Consider the following 15,525-nt stretch of genomic DNA (forward strand, 5'->3'; position numbering starts at 1 on the left):
AAAAATTAATTTTTAAATTTAATTTAGATTTTTTAATTAAAATTTTTTATTTAATAATGTTTATAATATTTTAATTATATTTAGATCAATATTAATTAACCTAATCTAACTTTCTATTAAAATTAATTTCTTAACCTATTTATTTTAATTCTAAGATGAGACTACTTTTTCTATTATTTTATTAGTTTTTTTATTATTTTATTATTTTATTATTTTTTTTGCTATTTTGGGACTTTTCTACTTTTATTTTAGGCAAAAGTGGGAGTTTTAAATCTACTCCCACTTTTGCCTAAAATAAAAGCAGAAAAGCTCCAAAATAATAAAAAAATAAAAAAATAAAAATAGTAAAAAATAGTAAGTTAATCATATGTAAAATATCAAAAAAAAATAGTAAGTTAGATATTATTTTTTCTGCTATTTTGTTAATTTTTCTACTATTTTATTAATTTTTTTGCTATTTTGGAGCTTTTCTGCCTTTATTTTAGGCAAAAGTGGAAGTGGATTTTTTTAGTCTAACTTACTTCTTTTTCTGCTATTTTACATACAGCCAACTTACTATTTTCTATTATTTTATTAATTTTTTTTATTATTTTATTAGTTTTTTATACTATTTTGAGGCTTTTCTTACCTTTATTTTAGGCAAAAGTGAGAGTAAATTTTCTTCCACTTTTGCCTAAAATAAAGATAAAAAAGTCTCAAAATAACAGAAAAAATAGTAAATTAATCATATGTATAATAGTAGAAAAAGTAACCTTTATTTTAGACAAAAGTAGGAGTGAATTTTTTATAAAATAGTAGAAAAATTAATAAGTTAAACATATACAAAATAGTAAAAAACTAACAAAATAGTAAAAAAAGTAATAAGTTAGCCATATACAAAAAAAAAACCCCTCAGAATAGCAGAAAAACTAACAAAATAACAGAAAAACTAACAAAATAGCAAAAAAATAGTAAGTTAGCCATATACAAAAAAAAACCCCCCTCAGAATAGCAGAAAAACTAACAAAATAACAGAAAAACTAACAAAATAGCAAAAAAATAGTAAGTTAGCCATAAAAATACACTCTCACTCTTACCTCAAATAAAGGCAAAAAAGCCCTAAAATAGCAAAAAAACTAACAAAATAACAGAAAAATTAATAAAATAGCAGAAAAAGTAGTAAGTTAGCCATATACAAAATAGCAGAAAAAATAGTAAGTTAGACATATGCAAACTAACAAAATAGTAGAAAAAGTAATAAGTTAGTCTTATGTAAACTAACAAAAAAAAATAGTAAATTAGACATGCCTATATTACATATGACTAACTTACTACTTTTTCTATTAGAAAAAATTGAAATGATGCTTCAGAAAGGGCCTTTTCAAAAAAGATCTCACTAAATTAAAAAATAAAAATTTTAATATTCATGATTATTTAGTTAAACACAACGTGCTCTCGATGTCCATGTTCAGATGAACAATGAGTAGAATGCGCATGACGTGCAAAATGAGCGACATAATCTATATACAAAATGAGGTAACTATACTATAAATATATACATATATATATTGATATTGTTAATCGGTTGTGCTAATTGAGCCCACGGGATACCTAGTGATAATGCAGTTAATTGGTAAAACTTGATCCAAGTTTAAAGACCTCAAGAAATCATCTGATTCTGCTCTCTACTTTCAACATCTACAAGGTTCAAGGATTTCAGACAGCAAAAATTCCTACAGACTTAAAGCAAATGAGAACCAACCTACAGACACAGATCAAGAGTTCACTCAGAGAACAGAAGCCACATCCTTTCCAGTACAGGATATTAGTAGTTTAAGCAGCCGCAGCATCTCGCTCATGGAGGAGCATCTGGTCAAAATGCCAAACCCCTGCCATAAAACAATACCCAATCGCTCGTGAGAATATCTCAAAACTGTCGTCTGGAGATTATGTTTGGCAACGGAAACCTTACCGTGTCCTTTCCCTACCCTTCTCAGCTGAGCAACGTACTCAGATATCCTCTTTATGGCTTCCACCTGAATATGAGGGTTACAAAGTTCAGCAGCAATATGAACTGCTAATCAATCTTTTGTTTTAGAATTTTTTTTCCTGATCTTTCTATATTTTTGTCTAATTTGTATCTTTCTAATTATGCTGAAACTCTCTGAAAAAATTAATAGCCAAAGCATCATAATTTCTTCCTAGAAAACAAAGCTACAATTCACAAAGAAAACAGTGGAACATGAACAGTGAAAACAATCAGGGGGAATAGTACGTCACCTGCTCTTCAAGAAATTCACTTTCAATGAAGTCAGCCAGTTGAGCATCATTGCATTTTTCAGCCACCTGGATGAAATTTCAGCACAATGCAAGAGGAAATAATATGAGATACCGGTAAATAGTTGGACTATGGTTCAGCATGGCTTACACTGAGCAGCTGGAGCAGCTTCTCATTTGTCAACTTCTCAAGCGCCAGAGTCAATTCCATGGCTACGACAGAGCAAAACTTGACTCAATGTGGGTAATCTGATCTCGATGCACTAAAAACTTGACTAATATACATAATTAACAACAATTTTAATAATGTATATTTATATATTTAGTCTTTTCCAAGAGGTTAAACTCAGACTAACTACTCTCTCACACACAAATTTTATGGCTATAATTATAATAAAAGGGGGCAAATTCCTTAAGTGAGTTCAGGGTTGGGCTTGGGTAAGAACAATATCATAGTGGACTTCAAGATTTAGGATAAGTAGTAATCACTGACAACTAATTAATACAATTAAATAATTGATTTAGATTAGATTGGGATGAGCAGAAAATGTGGTGAATCTACTTTTTCATATGGCAAAAGACATGCCTGACTATAAAGTCAAAGTCGAATTGACTTGCAATATTTGATAAGATAAAATGACACAAATTCAAACTTACCATGCAACGCGTCTCCCTTTTCGGGGTGATCGAACTCAGATAATGGCATGACAATAGATTGGAGTTTCACTCTTCCGCCGCGCTTGTTCTGGTTACGGAGAAATTTAGAATCAGTTATCCTGGTTTTTTAAACAATAACTAAAACCTGGTAACCTAACCAGAAAAAAAGGACCTGGTATTCCATCAGTTTCACGGCATGCTCCCGTTCCTCTTCGCTTGATTCCTTATAGAACCTGTAACGAGCAAAAGCAAGTCAGATATACGCAAGAATCACAACACTTGTAGGAAATTAGAGAATAAACGAGGACTTACTTTGCAAGGCCTTTCAGCGCAACGTTGTCACGGTCGAAGTAAGCGAACAGCGCATGATAGACGTACGAATTGTTGTATTCAACACTGGAAATAGAATGATTTTGACGAGATCAGTTTGATTAAATCACTCAAAAAGAACTTAAAGAACAGGACAAACAAGATATGGGCTCCCCAATTAATATCACGCATCGAAATAGGAAACGAAAAGGGCACAGATCCTAGGTCATTTATCTCGAGAATCAAAAAGAAAGTCATCAAAAAGGCAAAACAAAGACCGCGGAACAAAGAACCAATTCCAGGATTCTTTGATTCAACTTGTAGAGTCAGAGGGTTAAACGACCGAGAAGGGATAATATAAAAACTGACTTGATCTGTTGATTGAGGGTCGATTCGCACTCATCGTCGTATTTCTGACGTGCTAAAGACAGATCCGGGGAGGTCGGTAGCAGAGAGAGCTCCTCTTTGATTTCCTCGAAGGGCTGAAACAAGAGTCCCGTCAGGACCTGGCCGGATTCGGCGGACGCCAGGGACGACAAGCGCCTCCTCGTCCCAATCGGCGATCCGAAAAGGGGGACCGGGAAGGCAGGCCGCCGGAAGAGGAGATTGCCTCCGGGAGGCGCCGCCGCGGCCTTGAAGGAGGCGAAGGGGGCGAGGGCGGCGGAAACTTCCAGAAGCATGAGTGCTTGATCAAGAAGAGAAACAGAGAGCAGCGCACTAAGGAAGGCACTAAGGACAGATGGGAAACGAGAGGGCAACGAGACGAGCGTTTAAAAAGAGCAGGGAGAGCTCGATGAGAACAGACACGTGGACGGTGGTGCTCGTTAGGGGGGGCATAAGCGCGTGTCGAGCTCGCGATCTCCACAAGGCGATTATCGGTGCCGTGTGAAAGGAATCTTTTTTGAAAAAAAAAATCTCGTATTTTGACGAAATAGATTGGAAATAGAAATCCACGTGCCAATTTCGAATAAAGAGGCGCGCGTGGGCGCCTCGGGCGTCTCGTGGAGACGCGAAATGGAGCAAAATGCAACCGCACATGTCGTTGCTAGTGTTGTATTTATTATAAAATATAAGACAAAAATGCGTTTTTGTTTTTTTTCCAAAATTTTAAAAATACGTCTCAGTTTGAATTTTAATTAAGAGGGCGCCCTTAACCGTGTTCAATCAAGTAATTTTACCCTATGCTCGATGGTAAATAAATTGAATATTTAAAAATAAAATTGATATTTAATTTAATAAAAATTTATTTATATTCATTTAATATACATAAGATCAATTAAATAAATAAATTTAAAATTTTTTTAAATTAAATAAATAAATTTAAACACAAGTGTTCAACTTGTTAATATTTACGAACAACGTTCATTAATCCTATTTATCAATAAAATTTTTATCAACATGCTATATAAAAAAAAGTTTTAAAATAGTTAAATAAATTATTAAATTTAATAATCAACCAAATAAATTTAAACCATAAAATTTTTAAATAATCAAATAAGTTTAAATTATGAGCTCGATAATATCTAAATCAATCAAACTCAAGTCAAACTTTAATCAAACTCAAATTCATAAAAAAGAAATCAAGTCAAACTTAAATAATCATTTCAAATGCTTAGTTCATTTAAGACTCAGCTCGATTTGACTTGACTACCTTATCAAACAAAATTGAATACTTTAAAATTTACTCGGCTTAATTTGTTTACAACCTTACTCTCAATGTGATTTTTAAGTATAATTTTAAAAAATAATAAATTTTAATTCGGATGCATATAAATATCTCTTCTATTTTCTCTCTCCACAATTCAAAAAAAAATTATTTGATTTAGATGCAAGTAAACGTCTCTCCTCTCTTCTCTTTTCTCTCTCAACTAGGATGTCTAGCTATTTTTCTTAATTAAACTGAACCGATGAAGATAAAAAAAACAAAAACTTATTTATATTACGAAGAACTTTGATATTGATGACTCAAATTTATTTTTTTTTAAAATTAATTATTAATTTAGATAATTAATCTTCTAAATTTATTCATTCTTATTTTTATTTTTAAAATTTTAATAAGACCTTAAAAATATAAAAGAAGATTAATAAAAAGTAAAAAAATAGAAATATTTTGCTTATTTTTTAATATCTAATTACAAAAGAATAAAATAATAATAAATAATAAAATAAAATTTTTAATTATTTTATTAAAGATTTTATTAAAAATCATTGATAATCTTAAAATCTGAAATTTATATTAAATTAATATTATACACTCTAAATAATCTTTTTAATTAATTTATTTTTTTAAAAAAAATTGTAAACTCTTAAAGTTCATCAATAATCCTATAAATTTTGACCAAAAATCATTAAGGACCCTAAAGAACTTAATTTTATTATAAATTTACATCATTACAATTATGGATCCCTTAAATTTGTCCCTTTTTTTTAGTCTGAATGAAAATTAAAAACGTCCAAATAAGATAATTCATTGGCAATAGAAAATAGACGGTAACTCTTCAATAAAAAGTAGAATCCGCCACTACGAGGAGGGTATTGCTTCGGCTTCATCGAGATTCGACCCTTGCCCACTTTAACAAGTCTGTCCCATCGTAATCAACTCAACTATGCTCTGCAGACAAACATATATGAAGTCTTTATTAATCACTTATTACAACAAAAATAATTTTATTTATGAGACTCAAGACAAGATTTGCACACTATATCTACCTTCTCCACACTAAGCTTTTCCATTACATATCAATTTTTAGAAATTCAAATTCCCTAGGTCTATCAACAGGTTTCGATCAAAATCTACTGATGGATTTAGAAAGCTCTGATTGGACCTATTCCAAGAGCTGCAGCACAATGGTGATTGTGCTGGTCTGGAAGAATAGCACCATAGTGGTGTTGATCTTTTGAAACCAGCATCACAGTATTCATCGATTGACACACAACCATAATTTCATTTACAAGGCTTAAGACAAGGTTTACACACTCTATCTACCTTCTCCACACTTAGCTCTTCCATTACATGCCCATTACCTTCTCCACACTCATGATTTAGAAAGCTCTGATTTGACCCATTCTAAGTGTTACATGTTTTTGAAGTGTCTCGAAGTTTATATGTGCCTAGAACTATTAGCTTAAAACCATTAACATTAATAATTAGAAGGTTTTCAAAGTTTTAGACTTTAAGACAATTGACACGTACACATAACTTATGTAGGGATGTCAGAACCATGTCATAAATACCTTCAATATACTATCCTCTTCCATTACATGTCAACTTTTTAGAAATTCAGATCCTCTAGGTCAATCAATGAGTTTCGGTCAAAATACATTGATGGACTCAGAGAGCTTTGATCGGATCCATTACAAGTGCTACAGGTTTCTAAAGTGTCCCATAGTCTATATGTGCCCAGAGCTATCAGTTTGAAGTCATTATCTTTAGTGATCAGAAAGTTTTCAAAGTTTTAAATTTAAGACAATTGGTACATATCCATAACTTTAAAGTACTTATGGTGTTCATGCTTCGTTCTAACATCCTTACGATAAGTTATATGTGCCAATTGCCTTAAAGTTTGAAACTTTAAAAACCTTATGATAACTGATATAATGACTTCAAGCTGACAGCTCTAGACACATATTGATTCTGGGATACTTCAAAAATCCATAGCAATTGAAATGAGTTTGATTAGATCGAGCTCTCCATCAATGAGCTTTGATCGAAATCCATTGATGGATCTAGGAGATTTGGATTTCTAAAAAGTTGATATGTAATGGAAGAGGGTAGTGCATTGAAGGTATTTATGGTGTTCATTCTTTGTTATGATATCCCTACGATAAGTTATTGGTATGTGTCAAATGTCTTAAAGTTTAAAACTTTCAAAACCTTTTGATCATTGATGTTAATGACTTCAAGCTAATAACTCTGACCACATATAGACTCCGGGGCACTTCAAAAACTTGTAGCACTTGGAATGGATCCGATCAGAGCTCTCATGCTCTATTTAGTTGGGGTGAGAGAAGGTTCATTAACGAAAGAGGAAGGGAGGGGAAGGGAGGGAAAGTGAGGTGAAGTATTTATGTTACCGTTGTTTGGAATGGATAGAATGTTTATTAACATAACATGTGTTATCTTGTTTGGGAGGAAAGGAAAAAAAATGAAGGTTAAATATATAAAGTTATAAAAATACCCTCACTTCTGTTGAGGCAATTTTGCCCCAAGCAACTTGGATTTTAATGTTTGGCTAAAACAGTTTAAGTTAAGCAATGTTTATTGATCTAACGTGTGTGACTTGAGTTTACAGGAAAGTCCAGGAATTGAGTCTTGGCAAAGGTGAAGTCCCAGAGGCACGGCCTCTTGGCAAAGGTGAAGTCCCGGAGGCAAGGCCTCTTGGCAAGAGAAGTCTTAGCACGGCAAAGTCGAGGGAAATGCCTCAAGCGAGTGCAAGGGAGTGCACGAGGCTTGTGGAAGACGTTTGAAGACTTGTGTCAAGACTAAGGGATGAAGAAGAAGCTGAAAAAGTGAGTTTTCAGCTTGAGCAGTCGACTGGCCCTGCCAGCAGTCGACTGGGGCTGATCCGGAGCACACACAGCCAAGCACAGAAAAATCAGTCGAGTGAACAGTCGACTGGGACCAGTCGACTGACCTTGGAGCAGTCGATTGATATACTGCCGTTGGGGTGACAACTGGCGAATTAAATGCATATTTAATTCCCGTTGAAGCCCATCAGTCGACTGGCCCTAGGAGCAGTCGAATGGTGCACTGAATTTTATAAAAAGAGTGGTCAACGTTGCAGAGAAAATATATCATATTCTTTCATCTTCTTTACTGCTCTCTAACATTGTCAAAGCTTTTCTCTTCCTCTCATACTTCATTAAAAACCTTGTACGAGGAAGACGTCGTGTTGTGAAGGTTTCTCCGCCTTCGAAATGTGATTCGAGAAGGAGATTTTTCTCATAGTGGAATCGTCGGCTGTGTGTGTGGATCCTTAGATTAGTCACCTCGTAGAGGTGGATACCAAGTAAATCGAACGGGTTAGCGTTGTGATCTTTTCTTCTTTGTTTCTTTGCTTCCGCTAATATTTTTGTAGAAGAAAAATAAAAAATCGCTATTCACCCCCTCTAGCGAACGCACCGATCCTAACAACTTCTTAAAAAAGACGACGCATGTAGAGGACAGATAGGAAATTATAAAATTCTATCAGTATTTAATGTAGAAACTGAGATATGGAAGGTCCTAAAATAGACAACGCATACTCTTTGGACAAGTTCTTATCCTCAAAGAAGGAGAAGAAGAAGATTAGGGTTACCTATCTCTGTTTTCTTGAGTCTTGTCCTCAAAGAGATTTACGATGAGGGTCGGCGCCGACGTTGTGGAATGTGAGTGATTGGACACTGAACGGTGATGGCCCACGTTGTGCGAGGATCGATGTCACAAAGATGAGATATATAAATAGATTGTTATTTAGAAATTAATATTTTAAAATAAAAATAAAATTAGAATAAAATATTTTTGAGTTCCCCTTCCTTACACCGCAAAACGGAGTGTAAGAAATTATAGCGATTCATGAGCATGCAAGGGTGAAACTTACCCTTCTCTCCCCTTCCCCTCCTTAACTCCATCCCAAACCCAAAATTCTCCTTCCCCTTATTTACCCTTCCTTCCCCTTCCCTCACTTCCTCCCAAATAGAGTGTCAAGGTCTATCAATGAGTTTTTGATTGAAACTCAATGATAGACCTAGGGGATTTAGATTTTAAAAAAGTTTACATGTAATAGAAGAGGGTAGTGCATTGAAGGTATTTATGGTGTTCATGTTTGATTCTGACATCCCTACGATAAGTTATGAGTATGTGTCAATTGCTTTAAAATTTAAAACTTTGATAACCTTCTAATTATTGATGTTAGTGAGTTCAAGATGATAGCTCTGGGTACATATACATTCTGGGGCACTTTCAAAATCTACAGTACTTGGAATGAGTCTGATCAAAGTTATCTAAGTCTATCAATGAATTTTGATCGAAACCATTGATGAACTAGGGGATTTGGATTTTTGAAAGGTTGATATGTAATGGAAGAGGGTAGTGCATTGAAGGTATTTATGATATCCATATTTGATTCTAATATCCGTACGCTAAATTATAGGTATGTGTTAATTGCCTTAAAATTAAAAACTTTGAAAACATTTTGATCATTGATGTTAATAATTTCAAGCTGATAGCTCTGGGCACATATACATTCCGGGATACTTCAGAAACCTATAGCACTTGGAATAAGTCTGATCAGAACTAGAAACCCATTGATGGACCTAGGAGATTTGGATTTCTGAAAAGTTGACATATAATTGAAGAGAATAATGCATTGAAGGTATTTATGGTATACATGTCCTACGATAAGTTATGTGTATATGTTAATTGTCTTAAAGTTTGAAACTTTGAAAACCTTCTGATTACTGTTATTTATTACTTCAAACTGATAGCTCTGAGCACATATTGACTCGGGGTATTTTAGAAACTTGGAGCATTTAAAATTGGTCCGATCAGAGCTCTCTAGGTCCATCCATAATTTTTGGCTAAAATCCATTTATAGACTTAGAGAATTTGGATTTCAAAAAAGTTAATATGTAATGGAAGAGTTAGTATGGAGAAGATAAATATAGTGTACAAGCCTCGTCTTGAGCCTTATAAATAAAATTATGATTACGTACCAATTGATGAATATTATGATATGGTTTTGAAAGATCAACACTACTAAGGTGTTGTTCTTCTGACCAACACAACTATAATGTTGTGATGCTATTTTCCCAAACTAACACTAGCACCATTGTGGTGTTGATTTTCAAAATCAACATTACAGTGGTGCTTGTTTTGAAAACCAACACCAGTATTACTGTGGTGTTGATTTCAAAATTCATCACCATAGAAACCAACACTAGTGTTGATTTTTGAAAACTAGTTCCATGGTGGTACAGTTCCGATTCGATTGAAAATTTTAATTTATTCAGTTTAACCAAATTACATATTTTAAAATCAAAACCAAAGCAAATTATCCTAAATAATTATTTTTTAAAAAATTAAAATTTCAAATTAATCAAACAGAATTATTAGTTTATTTTTGTTATAATGCACGATTAATAAAGGCTCCCATATTTTGGTGTTACCATCCCTTTGCAATTACCGATGAATTATATTATTTGGATGTATTTAATTTTTCATTAAGACACCAAAATCGAAAATAAAAATTGGATAAATTTAAGGGATCCATGATTGTAATGATGTAAATTTATAATAAAATTAAATTTTTTGGAGTCTTAATGACTTTTGATCAAAATTTATGAGATTATTGGTGAACTTAAAGAACTCAAAAATATTTTAAAACATATATAAATAAATTAAAAAAGTATACTTAGAGCGATTAATATAAATTTTAGATTTTTAAGATCATCAATAATTTTTTAATAAAAATATTTAATAAAATAATTAAAAATTTATTTTATTATTTATTATTTATTTCACCTTTTCTATTTTTTTGTAATTAGACATTAAAAATATATATGTATTTAAATTTTTACATTTTATTAACATTTTTGTATTTTTAATTTTTATTAAAAGTTTAAAATTAAAAATAAAAATAATAAATTTAGAGGATTATTCTAAATTTAATAATTAAATTAAAAAATAAATTCGAATCATTAATATCTTTTATATCAAAGTTCTTATCAAGGGTCGGTGGGAAACTTCCGTAGGACCGGGCCGACCACCCCCAGAGATGTTGGCTACTGGGATTATCATTTTTTTTAACAATATAATTAAGTTTTTATTTTATTTTTTTTTGATTGAGCCGTTTAACTAAGAAAAATAGACACGTGAGTTGAGAGAGGAAAAAGGAGAGATGTTTACATGTATTCGAATTAATTTTTTTTATTATGGAGAGAGAAAAAGAGGAGAGGAGAGGAGAGATTAGGGGTGCAAACTGAGTCGAATCGAATCGAATAATATAAAAATATTGATATTCGAATTGGAGCTCGAAATATATATATATAATATTCGAATTCGATTTGAAGCTCGAAAATATCAATAATTTTGACTCTAAGTTTGATTCAAAATATGATTCGAGCTCAAGTTTGATTCGAATTATTTGAACCTTAATTCGAGCATAATCAAACTTTGGTTTGAAATGCCTTAATTATTCGAGTTCGATTTGAATTATTCGAGTTTGAATAATATAATAGAAAATAATAAATATATAATAAAATTAAATAAAAGCTCGCGAGCGGCTCATGGATAGTCGAACACAATATTATAGATTCGAATTCGGCTAGAAAAATTATCGAACATGTTCGAGTACTCAACTCGAATTTGATAATTTTGAATATGAATCAAATATTATTTGAACTGGCTCGAAAAGCTCGCGAGCCAGCTCGATTTGTTTGCAACCCTAGCAGAGATATCTATATGCATCTGAATTAAAAAATTATTATGACTATTTTTTGAATTGTGGATTGACATGAAGTTGAAGATAGAAGGATAAAATTACTTGGTTAAATAGTATCAAGAGATGCTCTTTTGGGTCGTGGAGTCGACCGTGTAGGATCACTGAGTAACAGATTCCACCTTTTGTAGAAAAGAAATGCCCTTTTGATTAAAATTCAAAGTGAAGTGCCTTTGAAGATTTGAAGAAAAAATACCTTCTTGATATTTGCCCTAAAATATATATTATAAACTATACAAGTAAAATAAAAAATAAGTAAACAATAAAAAGGAAAAAAAACAAAATTCTCATTAAATCAATAAAGAAAAAAAATTCATTAAGAATTTCAAACCTTTGCTTCAATTAAGTGTTAACTAAGATTAGTGGATACATTCTACACTTGGGTTATAAATAATCCTCTAAATTTATTTATTTTTATTTTTAAAATTTTAATAAAAATTAAAAAATATAAAAAAAGATTAATAAAAATTAAAAATATTTTTTCTATTTTTAATATCTAATTACAAAAGAATAAAAAATAAAATAAATATTAAAATAAAAATTTTAATTATTGTATTAAAAATCATTGATAATCATAAAATCTAAAATTCATATTAAATTAATATTATACGCTCTAAATAACCTTTTTAATTTATTTATATATATATTTTTAAAAATTATAAACTCTTTAAGTTCATCAATAATATAATCCTATATATAAATTTTGACCAAAAGTTTTAAGGACTCTAAAGAACTTATTATTTTTTTTTATAAATTTACAGCATTACAATTATTGATCCCTTAAATTTGTCCATTTTTTATTTTTAATTTTGTTGTCTTAATGAAAATTAAAAACGTCCAAATAAGATAATTCATTGGCAATAGAAAATAGACGGTAACTCCAAACATGAAAGTCTTTATTAATCACTCAATTTTAGTTAAAAAAAATAGTTATGTTGAGTAATTCGATTTGATTTCAATTTTAAAACTTCTAATTTGGTTAAACAAAATAAATCAAAATTTTCAATCAAACTGAATCGAACTAGAGCTGCACCATAGTGGTGATGGTGCTAGTCCGGAAGAACAGCACCATAGTGGTGTTGATCTTCCGAAACTAGCAGCACAATATTCGTCAAATTGACACACAACCATAATTTTATTTACGAGGCTCAGGATGAGGTTTGCACACTATATTTACTTTCTCCATACCCAGCTCTTCTATTACATGTCGATTTTTTTAGAAATTTAAATTTCCTAGGTCTATCAATGGGGTTCGATCAAAATTTATTGATGGATTTAGAAATCTCTGATCAGACCCATTCCAAGTGTTATAGGTTTTTGAAGTGTCTTGGAGTCTATATGTGCTCAAAACTATCAGGTTAAAGTCTTTAACATGTGATCAGAAGGTTTTCAAAATTTCAAACCTTAAGACAATTGACACATATGTATAACTTATTGTAGGGATGTCAGAATCAGGCATGGACACGATAAATACTTTCAATGTACTTTCCTCTTTTATTATATGCCAACTTTTCAAAAATCCAGATCCCTTAGGTCTATCAATGAATTTCAATCAAAACTCATTGATAGACCCAAAACTCTCTTATCAGATCCCTTATATCATGGTTGAAAATTAATTTTGAAAATGATTTCAAAAGTATTTTAGAAAACTTTGGTGAAGTCTATTTGTTAATAGGAATCATCATTGACCAAATTGATACAAAGTTAGAGTGAAATATTGAAGTTTTCAATAGTTTCTATAGCTAACTTTGTATCATTCTTAATTTGAAAATAAGACGTATTTTCTTAGAAAACTATTTTCCCCTGATATTATTTGACATAATAATGTATGTATGAAATTTTATAATTTTTTGAAAATTATAGAATTACTTATGTATTTTTGAAATTCAGTCTGAAAATTAAAAATGCAGTTTTTTGTATTAATTAACTAATATCAGTAATAAGTTGACTGATTTTTATATTTTCACTAAAATAAATTTGTTTAAGGTGTTTAGACTCATTTCAAATAACTTAATTATCCCTAACTATGTGATATGCTTGGATAAACATTCAAAGGTGATTTTCTTGATGAAAATCAAAAAGAGATGTTAAAAAGGGGAAGATAAGGAGTTGAGGAGGTTTAGATTCAAGGTTAAAATTTTAATCTCATGACTTAAACTTTTACAAAGGTTTAGAAACTCCAAAATCATTATTGGTGCAATGATAGAGATTGGAGCATGCTTTGAGGGGGAGGTCTACCTTAAAGGCATGAATTGGATATGAAAGGATGAAAATGTAAGAATTTGAGAATAAGTGAATGAATGAAGGAATGTATACTCTAGGTTGAGTATTTGATGAAATGAAAGGTAGGTAACCTTCATTTAAAAGGATTGGATTGGATAAGATGAATGTATTTTGAGAAAAGATTTTTGATGTATGCCAAGGGGGAGAATATAGGGTTTAAGTTATGAGACCCACATTTATACTTTGGCATGAGAAGAAGGATGATGAAAGAGGTTGGATTAATGAGTTAGTCTAACTTAAACATATTGTCAAACATCAAAAAGGGAGAGATTGTTGGTGCAATCAACCTTAGGTCAAGGTTGACCAAGTTGACCAAGCTCAGTTTGACTCGAGTCAGATTTTGATATTTGATTAATATGTTGGTTAGGTGTCAAGTAGATCTAGGTTGACCGAATACTTGATGATGGAAAGTCCAAGTGGATCATGGAGGATCAGACACTTGGCACGAGATAGGAAGTTCAAGTGGGTCATGGAGGACCAGACACTTGGCACGAGATGGAAAGTCTAAGTGGGTCAAGGTTGACCGGATACTTGATGATTGGAAGTCCAATAGAGAAGTTGGCAAGAGGAAAATTCAAGTGGATCAAGGTTGACCAGACACTTGGTGATTTAAAGTCTTCGCAGGTCAAGGTTGATCGAATGCTAGACAACAACGAAATCTTGGTAGGTTGAGGTCAATCAGATACTGAGCAAACAGGAAGTCTCGATAGGTCAAGGATGATCGGATGTTAAACAACGATGAAGTCCTAACAGGTTAAGGTTGACCATATGCTAGGCAACGGGACGTCTTGACAGGTCAAGGATGATCGGACGTCATGTAAAGGAAGTCGAAAATGACATAACAAACTTCCGAAAGTCATACCTTTTGACTCGGATATTAGAACAGGACGATCTTTGGTGCGAAACGAAACTTGTTCAGAGATGTAGAAATTGATTCTACTGATTATGTGTATCAGTTGATTGATTTGGATCAGAATCGAACAGAAGCAAATCGATTCAATTGATTAGGATAATTATAAGTCGATTGATCAGGGTAATCAGTTGATTGATCAGGATAATCAGTCGACTGATAAGGGTAATCAGTTGACTGGTGCTATTTTAAAAGTGTACAAAAATGAATCACAATCAGTCTACTGATATTTGAAAATCGACAAAATCAGACAGATTTCAGAAAATTCAGAAGTCGTTATTTGATCGTTGACCAAATCAGTCGACTGGTAGAGGGTATTAGTCGACTGATAGGCGAAAATCAACCCTAACATCAACTGTATAAGTAGGATTTCGCTTGAAGGAGAAGCGAACAAATTCTTGGGGGTTTGAGGATGAAGTGCTGTTGCATTTCCATACTAACAAGAGGCTATTCCTATCAACAAGAAATCATTCAAAGCAATATCTCATTTCTAAAGGTGTTTTGCTTTAATTTGTATTTGTATTCCTATTTCTTGGTGTATTATTGTGTTCTTGTAAGAGAAAACTTGTGAGAGGCTTCTCCGCCTCCGGAAGTTATCTAAAAAGGAGGAGTTCATAGTGGAGGTAGATAGCT

The 15,525-nt window shown here is 32.0% G+C and overlaps 1 protein-coding gene across 1 annotated transcript; it reads right to left on the reverse strand.

Moving 5' to 3' along the window:
* Nucleotides 1–1,629: 1,629 nt before the first annotated feature.
* Nucleotides 1,630–3,951, reverse strand: LOC141830611 (ferritin-4, chloroplastic-like). The gene is made up of 8 exons (XM_074718014.1): nucleotides 3,592–3,951; nucleotides 3,226–3,309; nucleotides 3,086–3,146; nucleotides 2,914–3,001; nucleotides 2,408–2,469; nucleotides 2,260–2,325; nucleotides 1,952–2,015; nucleotides 1,630–1,868 (listed from the first exon to the last, which is right to left on the reverse strand). Exons 1-8 carry the CDS (start codon nucleotides 3,900–3,902, stop codon nucleotides 1,813–1,815), a joined length of 792 nt encoding a protein of 263 aa, XP_074574115.1. The 5' UTR covers nucleotides 3,903–3,951; the 3' UTR covers nucleotides 1,630–1,812.
* Between the last annotated feature and the right edge of the window lie 11,574 nt (nucleotides 3,952–15,525).

The sequence above is a fragment of the Curcuma longa genome, chromosome 6, assembly GCF_044706935.1.
Source record: "Curcuma longa cultivar G26 ecotype Majalengka, Jawa Barat chromosome 6, ITB_CL_G26_1.1, whole genome shotgun sequence".
Lineage (NCBI taxonomy): Eukaryota > Viridiplantae > Streptophyta > Magnoliopsida > Zingiberales > Zingiberaceae > Curcuma > Curcuma longa.

Excerpts from the sequence above, each read along its gene's own strand:
- LOC141830611 (XM_074718014.1), bottom strand. The coding sequence starts at position 3,902 with ATGCTTCTGGAAGTTTCCGCCGCCCTCGCCCCCTTCGCCTCCTTCAAG. Across the intron at positions 2,326-2,407 it reads AGCTGCTCCAGCTGCTCAGT|GTGGCTGAAAAATGCAATGA; the intron begins GTAAGCCATGCT and ends AATTTCATCCAG. Across the intron at positions 1,869-1,951 it reads AAGGGTAGGGAAAGGACACG|GGGTTTGGCATTTTGACCAG; the intron begins GTAAGGTTTCCG and ends GTTTTATGGCAG.